At 43.3% G+C, this 14,607-nt stretch overlaps 1 protein-coding gene across 12 annotated transcripts in view; it reads left to right on the forward strand.

The window, feature by feature from the left end:
- The window catches only part of DNM3 (dynamin 3), a 388,315-nt gene that overhangs the window by 118,630 nt on the left and 255,078 nt on the right, over positions 1–14,607 (forward strand). For all 12 annotated transcript variants that reach the window (XM_074322213.1, XM_074322210.1, XM_074322205.1 and 9 more), the window contains exons 8-11: positions 550–685; positions 3,067–3,134; positions 6,263–6,401; positions 14,463–14,549. In XM_074322213.1, coding sequence (XP_074178314.1) covers positions 550–685; positions 3,067–3,134; positions 6,263–6,401; positions 14,463–14,549 — 430 coding nt within the window. The remainder of the gene's footprint in view (positions 1–549; positions 686–3,066; positions 3,135–6,262; positions 6,402–14,462; positions 14,550–14,607) is intronic.

Raw genomic sequence — 14,607 nt, forward strand, 5'->3', positions numbered from 1 at the left:
GTTTTCATTTTCTTATCAAATTGTGGGGACTCATTGAGAAACAAGGCTAGACTAGTTGCAGAGAGACAGAGGGTCGGGCCCAGGTGTGTGCTGTTCTGGCAGAGTGAGGTCCCCGGTGCTGGGGAGAGTAGGTCACAGAGTGTGACAGGCTCAGCTGGAGCCGTGGAGTGTGATGTCACAGGAGCAGAGGTTCGTGGGACTCTTCTGCACAAAATGTCATTGCTTAACTTTAATTCTTAAGTATTTTCAAATGCCGTTTCATGGCCGCAACTAAATATACAGAAAGCCTCTAATGGCACGGCTCTTTAGAACACGCATTCTAATTAATGTCTAAAGTCAAGCTCAATAACGTGCCTTTCAGAGAATGACATTTTGAGTGCCAAGCAGAGCGCAGTGTTACTTCTGCCAGAAGTGCCATTAGGTACCATTATGTAGGTGCCGTTAAGAACCCCAGGAAAAGGTTTCTGAGGGACGAGCGCTGTGAGTTAGAGCAACCGGTGCAAAGTCTGGTCACTTCAACTGGCATCGCTTTCTCTCACACAACAACAGGATGGTCCAGCAGTTTGCCGTGGACTTTGAGAAGAGAATCGAAGGCTCAGGGGACCAGGTCGACACCCTGGAGCTCTCAGGGGGAGCGAAAATCAATCGTATTTTTCACGAACGCTTTCCTTTTGAGATAGTAAAGGTTTGTACCACACGTTCCGTGTCCCCCCTTTTGTTTCCTTTCATTTCCATTTTCTGTGCTACGTAACCGTCCATAAAATCCTATGTGAGTGGTGCGGGGCTAAGATAGTTCTTCGAACAAAAGCCGTCAGACCCAGGTAATGAAATTTAGGAGAGAACTATTTTCTCACTGGTGCTTCTGATTTTATTTAATGAGATCTGATGACATTTCAGATTATTTCAACACATACTGATTGAAGGTCTATGGTGTTTATTAGTTGCCTAATTAATTTAAAACTGTTTCTTGAGCACCTACTGTGTGCTCAAGTTCTAAGTGCATGTGATCAAGACAGAGACACTCTCTGGTGGGGGAAGGACAGAAAATGAACAGATAGACAAAGTAAGAAGTCATCAAGTGTTGTTATGTAACCTAATGTGTGTGTGTGTGTGTGAGAGAGAGTGTGTGTGTGAGTGCATGTGTGTGTGTGAGAGAGAGAGAGAGAGAGAGAGGGAGAGAGAGGGAGAGAGAGGTGTTGGGGGAACCACTTTTGATGGCATGTTCAGGCAAGGTGTCTCTGAGTCAGGATCTTGAAAACATGAGAGAATGGCTTGGAGAAGTCCGCGGGGAGGATCTGGGGAAGAGGGTCGTCCGAGGCAAGCAGGCAGGACACGGCCGGCCCTAAAGCGAGCCCCTAGGCAGCAGGTGGACCGCAGAAGAGGCCACACAGGGCTGATGAAGGGGACAGGGTGTGAAGTGAATTGAGAGGGAGGAAGTGCCCAGTTATTCAGGGCTTTCGAGGTTACCCTGAGGTGTTTACATCTAACAAGGGGACATCAGGGGAGGGTTTGAAGAAAAGGTGGGACCTGATCTGGTTGATGATTTTGAAAGAACACTGTGGGGCTGGCTTGCAGAGGGAGACAAGTATGGTGAGTTAAACACAGGGCCAGAGCAGGGACGGGTCCACTTTCTCTGGGGCCTGAAGCTTATACAATTTTGGGGGAACCCCTTGAGGAAGAATACAAAATGGTAAATGCACAGTGAACCTCGGGGTCTTGGAAGGGGCTTCTGCAGGGAGAAGCCCTGAAATTTAAACTTCTGTAGCTTTGTAGTAAAAGCGCCTCTGAAGAGAGGACGGAGAGAGGTGGGTGGATTGTGGTTTTGGAAGTAGGATCAGCAGGGCTGACATGGGGGATGCAAGAAAGAGAAGCTTCAAGGGGACTCCCAAAGTTTTGGCAGGTACCCCTGAGCAAATGGTAGTGCCTGTCAGCTGAGGGAAACTGAGGAAAAGCTGAGTGTGTGTGAAGGTGTGAATCAAGGATTTCATTTTGTGTCTGTTACGTTTGAAGTGCCCAGCGGGCAGCTGAGGAGTTAGGGACTGTGTTCCTTGCCTCGCGTCCAGAGGCAGGTGCTTACATCTTGGTGTGGGAAGCAGATGGGTAAATAGACAGCTTCATTACAATGTGCCAAGGAAAGTGATAAACCTCAGCACAGGGTGTTACGGAAACACAACCCACAGGCGGGAATCCGTGCCCAGAGTGTCAGGGCGCCTGGCTTCTGAGCAGAGTGTGGAAGGATGAAGAGCTCCTTAAGCAGGAGTTGGGCTGAGACTGGGAGGGGAGGTGGTTCCAGACAGAAGGAGAGCAACCGTCCTTTACGGCTGGACGGTGGGGCCGCAGGGTGTGGGCAGGGAACTGAAGCCATTCACTGCTGTGTGGCCCAGAGTGTGAACGGGAAATGGACAGACAGTGAGGCTGAAGGGGCCAAATCTCAGGAGTCAGGGGCTGACCCCAATATTCTCTTGCCACCCTTCCTGGTCTAAGCTCCGTGGTACTTCGAGCCTACTCCCAAATGAATTTCAGGGACCTAGAACTCCAGGGAAATGTTTACACAGCAATCTGTCCTGTGTTGAACTGGTAAAAAGCTATTAATTTCCACTTATAAAGAGACCTTGAATTCAGGTGGTTAAAATGGCCAGGGAGAAAAGATAGCCGTTGATTATCCCGGCACAGCTGGACCACTACTGCTGCCTGTCAGGTGACACTCTTGTTCGTGCATTCGTCTGCGAGCACACTTACTACGTTCAGCAAAAGAATGAAGCATTATCGGTTTCAAATGAATGGCCAGACTTCTACCCAGGAGGCCTCCTTCATGCACAACACTTCTTATCTGGACTAGAGTAAAAATCTGTTGTACGGAAATCAAACTCCCAGAAATCCCCAGTGTTCTCTGTTGCCTTGAACTTTATATAAACAGATGTTTGGACCATCTGGGTTTCAGTTGGGAAAGGCATGACTATCCATTTATGAATAACGAAGCCAAGTTTTTCTCATTCTTTAATAGTCAATGATATTACCATGCAGTGGAATGAGGTGTCATCTCTGTGGCTCATTTTCCCTCTGCAGATGGAGTTCAATGAGAAGGAACTGCGACGAGAAATAAGCTACGCGATCAAAAACATACACGGTATCAGGCAAGTGATCCCCGCTTCCCTCGTCTGCAGTTCAAGCTGCTAAGAGAAAACGAACGTTTATAAATGCCTCGTGAAGCAGGCCTTTCATCATCTGGAGTACAGAGGTGGGAGGAAGAAGTAGGAAATCCTAGTGTGGGTTCAGTGGGAATTTCCTGTGTTGTCATACTCGGTCTTTTCCAATTAGAAGAACAAAAGCACGTTTGCACTCACAGCATTTCTTACTCGATCCCCCGTGAGCCAGCCTCATTTTCCAGAGCCTTGGGGTTCAGGGAGGGAGGCCCGGTATGCTCTGAAGCCATCATGACTTACACAGACAGGACAGGTTAATTTTGGTGGAGCCATGGAGCAAGGTTGAGAAAGATTCATGAAGGTGGTAACTCTTGAGTTGAGCCTTGCCAGTTTGGAGGGCAAGAATGCTTTCAGCAGGTGAAGGTGTGTGTGTGTGTATGTGTGTGTGTGTGTGTGTGTGTGTGCGCGCGCGCGCACACTATGAGGCGTGAGAGCATGGAGAGGGTTGGGCCGGAGGACAGAAGAAATGGCTTGAAGTGGTGGGAGCAGTGCGAGCCCTGGCACAGAGGTGGGAAGGCGCAGTGTGTGCCCACCGGGCAGGGAGACATGTGTTTGGATGGCGGTAGGAAGTGCAGACCGCCGAGCACAGGGACGAGAGGCCGGGAGTGGGACTTGTGCCTGCGTCTGTCCTTGTATAAAGCAGAATTGTTTTTTTTACTTTCTTTAAAGAACTATAATAAGAAATAATGAATTTAAAACAGCCATTCCTTGAGTTCATGTACAAAAGGCTAAACAAAATGTAATGGAGCCGACATTAAACTGAGGTGCCTTGAAGTCAAGGTCATAAGACGGAGGTCGCCTGCTTCAGGGATAAACTCCATGAAGGAGGTGCTGTCCACTGGCCACAGTACCTCAGGTTCTGCCTTAGGGCCCAGTGGAGACTGTTTTGGGAACAGGACCTGAGGGGACAAAGCTTCACGGGGAGCGTGCACGTGATGGGTGATTTTCCAAAGGAGTTACAACATTCCAATTAGCTGTCATTGTAAAATCTAGACAGTCCCCTCCACAAGTCTCCAACAGTATGTGTACGTATGCGTTCACACAGCGAAAATCCAGGTTCTCTGATCATCAGCACGAGTTTGAAGTTTCCTATTAGTTCTATCCCTCTGCCTCCAATCCAGAATACATCTGGTACAGAAACTGTGTCTTGCTCTTTAGCTGGGCAGAACTTGAACTTGGACACGTCTCTCTGAAAACGCAGTGGAACCAAATCTCATTTCTGGGTCATCAAGTATTTTTACTTAGCCAAATACAGTGCCTTCACATGGCTCTTAAAACTCCTTACCAGATACACCTTTGTTGAGTGTAACTGCAAAAGCTCAGAAGTCAGGGTCATAGATTTCTGACATACGTGCCCACCAACAGGCGAGACTGGCTGTTATTATTGTATTGGAGTTAATTTGCCTGTAAGATGATAGAAAGTGTGCAGTGTCCTGAGTATGACATACTAACGGTGTGATTATTTATGCCCTCAAATACACTTCGGAAAAGTGTTGTTCCCAGTTGATTCTGTGAGGCATCTGTGTAATGGAAACTATTTTTGCCCACGAAGGACCCACCCGATGGTCCCTCTTTGTTCTTCAAACACTCAGTGCCAATGATACGCAAGGGAGGGGGCCAGACAGCCCTTGTGGGACACACAAAGGTAAATCCAACAATGACTCCTCCTCCCAGTGTAGTGATGGGACTAAAATACGTGCTCAGACCCCTGCTCTGAAATGGGGTGTTGGGGTTCAGAGAAGGAAGACCTTGTCAGCGGCAGGACAGGAGAAGGCAGGCGGTAGGAAGCGGCTCCTCTTGATCTGGGCTTTGAAGCACAGGTAGGATTTGGACAGGCAACAAACATCACAGATGAAGGCAAGGACCTACGTTATGAGTATGAGTGTGTTTGTGGAAAGGCAGATGGTCCGGTTTGGCTGAAACGTTGGGTACGTAAAAGGAAGGAGAAAAAAAATGAAGATTAGGCTCTAATGGGGGAAATATTTAATGTTAGACTAAATGGTGTGGGTTTTTTTCTGTATATAAGGTGGAGAAATTACAATTACAACGTAGTGTGATCCCTACAGTTAGAAGCAGAGGGGAGCAAAGAGTGCCAAGTAAGCGATAAGCGGGGACGTAGAGTAGAATAAAGCTGGTGCAAGGGAAGTAAGTGTTAAAGAAATTTCCCAGAAGTACTATCACCGAGTGGAGTGTGGAAGGAAGAGAAGTTAGTTACTCAGGTCAGACGTGAGAAGAGGAAGGGAGGAGGGTCTGGGACGGGGAAGGTCAAGCGCCAGTGCCTGGAGCCTGCAGGTCTTTGGGTGTGGCCGACGCACAGGGCTCAGGGTCCCCCTTATTGTAGCTTTTCTCCATTGGCCTTCTGTTTAGATGTGAGTAAACATTTTTCACTTTTTATGAAACACACTGAAACACACACATCTGCTCCTGAGTTTCTGCACAGTATGAGAAAAGCATTATGACAATACCAGGTTGAATTAATTCTAGCCAAGTGCAAAGGATACTTGCTACTTTTGTAAATGCACCATTTAGCCATCGTGGGTTTTGAGCTAGTCCACTTAACTGCTGGGACCCCCTGAGCTCACTATACCACAGTTCTCCTGTAGTTTGTATAGTCCACCAACACTGCTATGTCCGTATTCAAAAATGAGGATCGCTTCTTACTCCATGAAGAGAGGATTGCTTTTGGAATATTTAGAAAGGAATGTAAATGTAGGTCACCATTCCTATTGTAGCATTCCTTTTTACTACTGTGAAACTGTGAGATGAGACATATTCCAGTTAAATATTAGTTAAAGGCCACATTATACACTATGAAAACATTTTGGGGACTATTTTTGGGTAATGTTAGTCATCTATAGAATAGAATTTATTATGGAGTATTAGTACTAAAGATATTATGACAAGTGATACTATGGATAGAATAAATCACTAGGTCCCTTTTAATCGTGGGTAGTACATGTGTACTTTAAGTGGCATGTCAGTTAAAACAGCTTCAAAAGAATACTGGATATTACTCAATTTGAAAAAATCTAACGTGCTGCTTTCTTTCTTAAATTCAGGACAGGGTTGTTTACTCCAGACATGGCGTTTGAAGCAATAGTCAAAAAACAAATTGTAAAGCTGAAAGGGCCTTCCTTGAAGAGTGTAGATCTCGTAATACAAGAATTAATCAACACCGTCAAGAAGTGTACCAAAAAGGTAAGTTTGAATTATTTAACGTTCCAGCAAGTAACTGGTTTACCCATCTTTCTTATCCCACTGCCTGTCTCTCACTTTGTTATGGAAGGTGGTGTGTTGGATCAAAGGCAAAGGTTGTGAAAAGTACTGAGTGGGAAATGCTTTCCTGAAAGATGACTATATTGCCTTCTATCACCCCATTCCAAATAGGGTTACTTAAGCCAGAAAGATTACATTTCAGTGAGCTAATTTTCTCCATGTGGTCTTAAACAGGTAAACATCTCTTTAGAACCAATAGGAGAATGCCCTAAACTGATTTTTCCTAGATGCATGGATGGGGGTCATTGTTAGGGGAAGGAAATCATTGATATTGTGCATATCAGTAAGGAGGTTATTCTAAATTTTAAATGAATTCCACTTTGAGCCTGGACATCTGGGAAGGGGCAGTGTGGTGTGGTGGTTAAGAGCTCAGCCTCTGAGGTCCAGTTACCTAGATTCAAATCCTGGCTCTGCTACTTACTTGCAGTGTGACCTTGAGCACCATGCTTAATCCATAGAGTCTTGCTAGTTTCTCTGTGAAGTGGGGATGATAATAGTAATAATAATACCACCTCTGTGGGGATTAAGCAAGATGATGCCCAAAAGCCACAGGGCCCTTAACACATCGATTGCCCATAGTAATTGCTCAGTAAATGGTGGCTAATCTATAAACAGTCATTACTACCTTATAATGCCTATTGGATCTATGATGTAGAGTGGTGGGCGGAGAGACTTCCGAATCTGGGGGATTCCTCCCTGAGGACCATGGAAAAGCGGTGCTAGAATCTATTCATTTCACAGGGACATAAGAGGGGTGCCCGGTACTGGACAACGTACGAATGGAATTAGTGATGATGTTGAGGGCAGGATAGATCTAGCCCCAGAACAGTTAACACTGGTACTTAGATCGTTTCCTCAAAGTATAGATCTGGTTTTGTTAGTTGTGTTACCGTTCCCTTTCTGTATGGTTACTATGAGTAACCTTTGAACATCCGGTGGGAAGCGAGAGAAAGAGAGAATGAAAGAGACAGAGTATGAATATTGGTCCCCAGTCACCTGGCAGAACAACTCAGATGAAGAAAAGATGTAAGTGGGGAAAGAGGAATAAAGCAAGCCAAATTCCTGGATGTCTATGCTGAAAGATGAGGAATTATGTGGAACCAGCTGGGGGTCCAGAGGGGGCTCTGGAGCATCAGACCCCTTCTCTAGGCCTCTTACTAATTTTACACCTTGTTTCTTAAAGTCCTATGACTCTCCTCCAACATAGGAAAAGCCACAGAAGTTAAGAGGCGAGGACAGGGAAAAGGGTGCACAAGGGAAGAAGGAAACCAAGATGTCAGGTGTCCGTTGGGAAACCTGAAGGCAGTTCATAAATAATACTTCACATTCCCCTGTCCTCACCCACACCTCACAATGCACTTGGTCTTGTCACCTGTACAGTTGAAGCTCTCTTAACTGGCCTCCTTGTAAGAGCCTTAAACGGTACTGCCGTCCTCAGCACCCCGATGTCTGTAGGCGGCCTGTGTACTGCCGCTCCCAGCAGTTAAGCTGTCTTCTTCCCAAGGGCCAGCTGTGTTGTGTTTGTCCTCAAACCTGTCCACCCAGCTGTAGTTCTTATTTTATTTACGCAGTTTAGATGAAGAGTAAATACACTGACCAAATGCAGAACAGACTTTGAGTTTTGTTTCTATACAAAGTCAGCCTTGGAAGGACAATAAAGATTGGCTATGAAAGTTCTGCCCTTGCCTAGGTGCGGCCAGGACAATGTGGTAAGAAAGTGGGGGCGCTATGAAAATCTGGATGGGTTCTGCATTAGATGGCTTCCCAGTGTCTTCAGGTTCTCCCCCCACTTTAAAGAGAGAGAAACCGGGAATCGTGGCTCCAGGATGCGGTTTACGTAAGACAGAAGATGCTTAACTCCAGTCAGCACGTCCATATGGCAGAAAGCAGGCCTTGGTCTTACGTCCAAAGATTGGCCCATGTCTGTACATTTTAAGTTATATAAAGTGTCTATGGTGTGTATGAATGTTTGTTTTTAATCATTTCCCATTGCATCCAACTTACTGGAAACCAGCATTCGGTCCTGAGGGCGTGGGATGAGACAGCTCTTTCTCGGATGCTTTGGCTTCCAGTCTTTGCTCTCCACACTTCAAACCACCCTTTCCATTACGCTCTCTGGATCAGGGGCGGTTGTATATTTGTACTGTCTTCTCAAAATATTTTATCCTTTTCCTTATTCCTCATGTTGATATTCTTGATTTTTGGTCTTATTATCTCTCTGTCAAGTTTTTTTTACTTTAAAACTGGTATAATTAAATTTTTTTGCAAAGCAAAGTATGTCAAATTAAAGTTGAGTACGGCAGAACTTGACTCCTTTTGAATGGGAACTGTAGATAAGGTGACCATATAATTTATCATCCAGCGCAGGACAGTTTTGAAATTGAAAGGAGAAGCTGTTAATACTTTCACTGGAATAATAAGAGTGAACCGTGACTGCCCCAGACAATCTAAAATATATAGTTACTCTAGCTGTGTTGTGAATATATGTATGTATATATATTAATTATGTATATCTATATATATAACTCACAGCGGTTTTTTCCATCTATAATTCCTCATGTTGAATGTCTTAGGTGTAAAAAATCTTTCGTTTTTTTCCCCCTTAAGCCACATAAACAAACCCCAGTGAAAAACAAGGGATTGATGTGTGTACAAAGCACAGAGCTTGACTTCTAACCTGGGGATGCGTTTCCTCCGGGATGTATTCTCACTGTTGTCTCTGGGGCACTGGGGGGCAAGACAGGAACATTCGAGCTTTATGAGCTCCCTGGCTTCCCTCCAGGGACATCTCAACTTCGGAGTTTTTCTGGTGGGCATCAGCTTCCAGCTGCTTTTCCTTACGTCCTCTCCTCCAGTGCATCATGGCGGGGGCCCGGGGTTCTCTTCAGGAAGCGCTGAGAGGAACATCCTGTTTTTTTTAACCACAGTTTAGCAACTGTGTCATTTATTGGCCTGTTGGGAAACCACAGTCTTGGATCACCATCATACCAATTAATTGATTCCCCCCCACCCCCGCTAAGAGAAAATGAAAAAAAGCTTTGCAAGGAAATTAAAAAAAAGATACCTTAGTTGGCTGTTAGAAATACAGGGAGAGATTTTTCATTAAAAAGTGCTGTTAGAAGAAATGCTGAATTTTGTGGCGTGTTAGGTCAGTAAATGTCTGGCCCTGGATACACGTAACTAAACCAGTGAATCCCAAGTCCTGTCCTTGATCTCGCTCCTTTTCCTCTCTGAATGCCTCCCACTCCTCCCTCCCCTCCATCCACTCCAGCTGCACTGGGTCCCTTGTTGCTTCAACAGGTCAAGGAGACATGAAGGCAAGACCTTTCGCTTCTCCTGCCCAATGTCGAAGATATCTGCACGGAACACCCCCCACTCACCCCCCACCCCCTGCTTCTTCCTGGTCTCCGTTCCAGTGCCGTCTAATCAGAGTCTTTCTTGGAATTTCCTAATTACAGTTGCACATGCGTGCACACACACACCGTTCTCCATCCACTTGCCAAACTTTGTTTCTCTTGCTGGCACATATGAGCACATGAATTCTACTGCGTACGTCTTTTCTTGTTGTTGTTCCGTTGAGAACGCAAGCTCCATGAAAGTAGGGACTGGGTTTTTTAAGCTCATCACTCTCTTTACAATCCCTGATACAGACAGGTTTTCAATAATAATTAGTGAATGGAGAATGGAAAGAATAAATGAATTATGTCCCACTGACTTGACAGGTGGTTGTCAGTTCGGCTGAAGTAGCCACTTCATGAAGTTGATTAAATTTGTGGGATGCAGGATAATAGCTGCAAAGCATGGTGCTCAAATAGGGCTTTCTTCTGGGTCCGGAGAGATCTGCTGTGGTTTTTACTCTGTATGAAAACACTTGCATTTCCCCTCCTCTGACAGCTCCACTCAAAAGAAACTGTGTTGTGCTTTGCATACGGTAGGTGTCTCACGTAATAGGTCACAGTATTCAGGTTTCAAATCAGGACGGTTATTAAAGTTCGAACCTTTTACTGGATATTATAGGAAATTCAAGCCTGGGACTTGGCTTTTAAGGGACAGGAAGGTCACCTTGTTGTTCATATTGCCTGTTTTTAAACCCTTTTAAGAAATGGAGGTGTAATTGACATATAGCATCGCAATAGTTTTAGATATATAACGTAATGATGCGGTATTTGTATATATTATGAAATGATCACCACAGTAAGTCTAGTTAAGGTTCATTACCACATGTAGTGACGAAAAGTTTTTTTGTGTGTGTGATGAGAAATTTTAAGATCTACTCTCCTAGCAAGTCTCAAGTATACAATACGGTGTTATATCTGTAGTCACTGTGCTGTATACTACGTCCCAGGACTTATTTTGTAACTGGAAGTTTGTACCTTTGCCCACCTTCACCCATTTTGCCCACCCCCACCCTCACCCCACCCTGCCCTGACTCTGCCAACCATCAGTCTGGTTCTCTATATCTGTGAGCTCAGGGGTTTTTGTTTGTTTGTTTGTTCTTGTTTTAAAGATACCACATATAAGTGAGATCATACAGGATTTTTCTTTGTCTGACTTATTTCGCTTAACGTAATGCCCTCAAGGTCCATCCATCTTGTTAAAAATGGCAAGATTTCTTTCTTTTTTATGACTGAGTAGTATCCCAGGAATCTCACCTTTTAATCTTATAAATCATTAAAGGATTTATGATCTTTATAATTAATTCTTAATTTATAATTTACCTTGACCTCTGCTTTTCCTCTTACCTTCTGTTTTGACTTTTCTTTTTAACCACTCAATAAACGTGTCCACTGGAGGTAAACTTGGAAAGAGAAGAGATAAAAACCTAATTATTATCTGTAGGTATTGTTTCGATGCAGTGTCATCCCCACCCCGACCTCCTATTTAGGTATTTTCTAAATTACTTAGTGTTTCTCCTGACTACTTTTCAGTTCACTTCACCCAAGATTGACCTTTTTGTTTTTATTCCATAGCATTTGCTAAATAACACTAGTGTTGTCATTTCTCTGCTTAGAAGAAATGGTATGGTGAGGTATGTGATGGACGATTATACTAACATACCGTATCTGTTCTTCCATTATATACCTCAGCATACCACCACCTGCAGAAAGTATTTAAGGTTTGCAGATTTGGGATTTGTTCACTCAGAGAGGGAAGGCTAACAATATTTCTTTCTCTCCGACCACTTTTCCCAAGGCCACCTGGATGGGACCTGGCTCCTTTCTTCTTTCTGTCAACTTCCCTTAGGTTATCTGAGACTTCCCATGTGCCTCTCCTAAAATATAGAACACTTGATAAAATATTTTCCTATTTACCTTTGTGCAGTTTCTGACTGCTTTATACTAGAATTGTTTCTCATCTTTGATCACCTTCGTAAATGTGAATTCCTTCCTTCCTTCCTTCCTTCCTTCCTTCCTTCCTTCCTTCCTTCCTTCCTTCCTTCCTTCCTTAATAACAAATGTGTTGTGCCGAGATAACTTTTTCTCATCTCCTGAATAAACCTCACATTATGTTATATGCAAATAAAAGATTATTTGGGATTTGGGGGCAGGTTTTAATTCACAGAAATGGAATAAAATTATTGTATGCTTTTAGGAGCAGTAAAATCATTATTGCTACTCAGTTTGGGTGAGTGGCTAACATTGGAAGGTTTGTAGTTTTTTGATCATAACGGAGCCCATACCTGTAACAGCCAAACCAATCAAGTACATAATCATGTACATAAAAAAAAGTTTTATTCTGGTTATAGTTTATTTTATCAATGATGTTTAGTGTAGAAATATGAACACACAGTCACCTAATGACCTGAGTCTTTGCTTAAAGCATCGAACTAGTTACTCTTGAAGGTGTAGAAATCTTGCCTGGTCTCATGCCTGTTCCAAGAGAAACCTAATAGCAGGGCTCTTGTGATCTGACTAATCAATGGTTAATAAATTTTATAAGTGTGTAATTTTTATTTTATTTGATAAAAATGCCTTTCAAGTGATTTTTTTTTCCTCTAGGGAAAAAGTGGTTCATGCTTTAAATTAATTTTTTATATTGAGGTCCCATGAAAATAATTAAACATTACCCAACATAACACTTAAAATATTGGATTTTATTAAAACATGTCTTTGTAGTTTTTAGAAATTATGGTACTGCTTTCTTTCAGAATAGGTACAGTTAAAATTTTTTCTTAGAATTATGTATTTAAAGTTTTGATTCCTAAAGTCATGCATATTGTATTGTTTTTCCGTCATACCTTCTTTATTATTTAAGAATATTCAATGTAATCTGAATAATAAACTATTTAGAGTAATTTACCATTTGGTAGATATCCAGCTTTGTCTGGAAGTTTCACTGTCATTATTTAGACATCAAATCCTCTAGGCCTTTTCAAAGCAGACGCAGCAGCCGTTTATGTCAGTTGCTTTGACATAAACTGAGCTTACCACTGGCCTATAGCAGGGGCCCAATGAATGTTGAATGAATGACAGATAGGAAATAAATTTAGGAATATAAAATGATTATAAGCAATAGCAAAAGCTTAATTCCTTGATTCTGTATAAATCAATTCAGAGAACATTTAAATAATTAATAGGGGAAAAGGTCTACAGATGAGGTCTTCTAGATCAATATTTTGACATCCATGATTAAAATTTTGATAACTTTGACAAAGTAAACACATTTTTACACCTGTAGGCATTTAATTCAACATGCAGAGCAAAAGAGATTAGAAATGTTATTTAAATTGATGAAACTGATTGCACCTTAAGTAAGAGACAGGAGAGAGGCGAGGGGTTGAGCCGAGCAATCAGAGTCCAGTACCTTTGAAAACTAAGTAAAGGGTTGTGCAAACTGAGCAGGGAGTCCTGTTGAATGAGCTAATGAAATGAGAAGCAGAAAGTCTAATCAGAAATCGTTTTGAATGTCCATAGGATGTTCCTTTATGTAGTGGGAAGAACGGGGACTGCAGCATTCCATTAGAGAGCCAGCAAGGAACAAAACAACGTTCTGATTTTATGTTCTGCCTGAGCTGGCCCCGTGTGGACCTTTCTGGCTGTGCCTCGGACCGAGCTCCTCACTGTCTGCACTGACCTTCCTTTGCTTCTTCCACCACTCATTGTCCCTGTCACATGTCCCTGCACCTGGCAAGCTCCTTCCCCCCTCAGCCATTCCCACACAACGTTACCTGATTATAAGTCCTCCTTGTAGGTTAGGGCTCCTTAAACATCCTTGTAGCCTCCCATTTTTTTTCCCCTTACATTGAAAACAGCTATAATTAATTCATTCACTTTTGCAAACTAGATTTTGGACAATAACCTGCATAATTTAGGTGGGATAAGTTATTGGCATGCATTATTTCTACAGTTTTGCCAAAAAAAATACGTACACGCGAACACATCTGTTAGGGGAGAATTGAAAATAAATGATCTCTGTGGTTCCTGGGATGAATCATCATCAAAAAGTAATGGACAAGACGATGGGCTCTGGAGTCCAAGGGCTTGGGTTGGAATCCTGGACCCACCAATTTTGAGCTTTTTAGTCTTGGGCAAGGTACTTAACCTTTCTGTGCTTTTCTTTCCTCCTCTACAGAACGGGGTTAATGCTAGGCTCTATCTTTCATGATTGTCGTGAGTTTTGAACGAGGTATTTCATGAGTTAGTCATTGTTGTCTTTTCATCCTCATCTCCGTCTGCTTCATCTCTGAACTTCATCAAGTGCCAGCTCAATAGATCATAGCGTTCAATGGGTTTGTGGGTTTCTGTTTTCTTTGTAGGTGATTTCTCTGCTGGTTCTGAAGTGTTTCCTCTCAGATAACATAGTTACTTCTGATCGTCGCTCACGGAGCCTCCTCTGTCATCCTACCATGCTTTAGCTATGTCACTTTTGCTTCTGGAATTGTCATGCGTATCTTTTGTGAAATAACACAACTTATCTCTGCTTCTCTTTTCTTGGGGTATAACTTCTTGAATATTAACACTCGGATCTGATTTGTGTTGACAGCTGGCCAACTTCCCCAGACTCTGCGAGGAAACGGAGAGAATTGTCGCTAACCACATTCGCGAGCGAGAAGGGAAGACAAAGGACCAGGTGAGAAGAGGCCGTCCTTGGTGGGCAGGATCCCTGTGGGAAGTGGGAGGTCTCCCCA

This window comes from Rhinolophus sinicus, linkage group LG17 (genome assembly GCF_036562045.2).
Source record: "Rhinolophus sinicus isolate RSC01 linkage group LG17, ASM3656204v1, whole genome shotgun sequence".
Classification (NCBI taxonomy): Eukaryota; Metazoa; Chordata; class Mammalia; order Chiroptera; family Rhinolophidae; genus Rhinolophus; species Rhinolophus sinicus.